This window comes from Eupeodes corollae, unplaced genomic scaffold, assembly GCF_945859685.1.
Source record: "Eupeodes corollae unplaced genomic scaffold, idEupCoro1.1 scaffold_1090, whole genome shotgun sequence".
In the NCBI taxonomy this organism is placed as follows: Eukaryota; Metazoa; Arthropoda; class Insecta; order Diptera; family Syrphidae; genus Eupeodes; species Eupeodes corollae.
In genome coordinates this window covers 6,747-9,186 of record NW_026605319.1, presented here as the reverse complement: position 1 = coordinate 9,186, position 2,440 = coordinate 6,747, and the positions used below count along the sequence as shown (strand labels likewise).

Genomic DNA, 2,440 nt, shown 5'->3' with positions numbered 1-2,440 from the left:
CACTGCGGACTGGCTGCTGTAATGCAGATTCCGAACGAACGCGTGGAATTGGAAGAATACGTTGCAACGCACTCTTACAATTACAGTAAGATGCGGTGGTCTCGTTTCACCAATGCCCTATCGAGAGAACTTCGTTCGAGTGACATAGCCCCACCAAACAACAGAAACCTGACAAATACAGAAATTGACCAGCACTTACAACAAATGGACGAAACAATAAAACTAACGATGGAACGGACAATCCCAAAGTACAAAGAACGGGACCAAATGGACGCTTACAGAAACGCGACAATTGACGCACTACGTAGGCACAAGAGTGGCTTACTGACAAGACTTAAAAACTTGCACAGACGACTTACAGACCCACGCGACTTGGGGGTTAGGACACTGAAATCGTCAATAAAAAATGTCAATCTGTTGATTAAGGAGAACTACAGGTTATCAATTAACAGGTACTGGGACCGCAAGATCCGGTCAGTTAATTCGAGTGACCCTAGTATGTTCCCCAAAATCAACAAGATATTTAGGAAAATAAACGATAATGACCTTCCGTGTTTTAAACTCCAAAGAACTGAAGAGAACAGAGAAGTACTCAGGGCAGCGCAAATAGATCCAGAGGAAGCCATCTTTGACGATGACTTTTACATAATTGAAGATCCGAAGGAAAACTCATCTTTAATTCAATAAAAAATAAAAAAGTCAGCAGGTGTCGATGGTATATCCAACGTTGTACTAAGACATTTACCGACGAAAGCAATTGACATTTACACCACGCTCTTCAATAATGCATATTATCCAGTGCATTGGAAGACCGCTGTGGTTCATCTTCTCCCGAAAAAGGAAAAGGACAACTCCAACCCGTCAAATCTTCGGTCGATAAGCCCTCTTCCGAGCGTCAGCAAAGTTTTTGAGAAGATCATTAAATGGGCTCTTACTAAGTGGGCTGCGGACAACAAAATAATTCCGGATAAACAGTTCAGGTTCAAGGCGGGTCATGACACAATTCATGCTGCGTCTAAACTAGTTTCTGATATCCAATGGAATAAATCAAAACAACAATGCACTACTGGCAACTGAAAATAAATGTCCAGAAGTCGGAGACAATTCTGTTCCGGACTCCGTTGGCTAGGGCCACGAGGGATACGTGCAAGATTTGGCGAAAGATGGTCATCGTTGATCTTCACGGGCAGCCATTAGCGAGCAAAAGTGTAGTGAAGTACCTCGGTATCTGGTTAGATCAGTATTTATATTTCGACAGACATGTAAAAGCTGCTCTGGCCAGGGCCAGAGGAACCTTCGCTCTGACGAAACGGCTGTTTTTTAGCAGTCGGCTTGACCCCAGAGTGAAGGTAAATGATCGTTTATGGTTGTCCTGTGTGGTTCAACGTTGCCCTTCCCAGATGAAAAAGTTTCGGGTGTTCAGTCTAGTTTCGACTTTTGAAGTGTGAAGACGTAAAAGTGAAGATAATATACAGTGATTGAATTAATATAACAAATTAAATTGGTAAGAATAAGAATGGCAGAAGGGTGCTCCAAAGGGTGCTCCTCCGGCGACATGGTTGGTTTGACCACTGTTCTGGAGTAGGATTCGGAGTCTGGTGCTCCGCTGGTGGGGTTCAGAACTCCGGTTGTCAGAGTGAGTTTCATGAAGGAGGCAAATTGGCAGGTTGTTAAGACCAACCCAAGGAAGAAAAGGGGACGAAAGCCCAAAGGAAGAGCCAAGGGACCAGCATCGAGGTCCAACTCGGAATCTGCGGTGGATGATTCTGCCTCCGTAATGGAGGAGATCGTCCCCATATATACCGAAGAACTGAGGGCCGCGAAGGCAAGGAAGCGACGGGTAGAGAAGTCTTTGGACTCCTCTTCTCTAGAGCCGAATTGTCCTAAGATGCTGGCTTCGGAAGCACTGAATTTTACAGACGAGGTACTGCTGGGACGATGATGATGGGTGCTGCAGTGGCTGATGGACTAGATGGAGCAGGGTGCTCCGCTGGTGTCTCGGTTGTCGTTGGGGGCCGTGATGCGTTGGCTGGTGTTGCTGGTGCTGGTTGTGTTGCTGGTGGTGTTGCTGGTGTTTCTGGTGTTGCTGGTGTTGCTGGTGCAGGTTATGTTGCTGGTGGTGTTGCTGATGTGGCTGGTGCGGGTTGTGTTGCTGGTGCTGCTGGTGTTGCTGATGTTGCTGGTGTTGCTGGTGTTGCTGGTGTTGCTGGTGTTGTTGGTGTTGTTGGTGTTGCTGATTCTATCACTAGTGGTGGCGATATGGGTGCTGGAGATGGAGGTGTTGCTGTAGCTCTTGGTACTGCTGCAGTGTTCTGTGATGGTTTGGTTGAGGGTTGTACAGGTGATGGTGCATCTGTGGTTGATGGAGGTGGTGTTGCCGTCGTGGTTGGTTGTGCTGCTGCCTTGATTGGTGGTGGGCGGGCCGGAGGAATTGGTGTTG

At 47.0% G+C, this 2,440-nt stretch overlaps 1 protein-coding gene across 1 annotated transcript; it reads right to left on the bottom strand.

The window, feature by feature from the left end:
• Positions 1-1,528: 1,528 nt before the first annotated feature.
• LOC129953481 (G-box-binding factor-like) lies at positions 1,529-2,239 on the bottom strand (the record flags this gene model as incomplete). Its single annotated transcript, XM_056066731.1, has 1 exon — positions 1,529-2,239. A coding segment is annotated over one exon (372 nt), but the record flags the coding sequence as incomplete, so codon positions are not given.
• Positions 2,240-2,440: the final 201 nt, after the last annotated feature.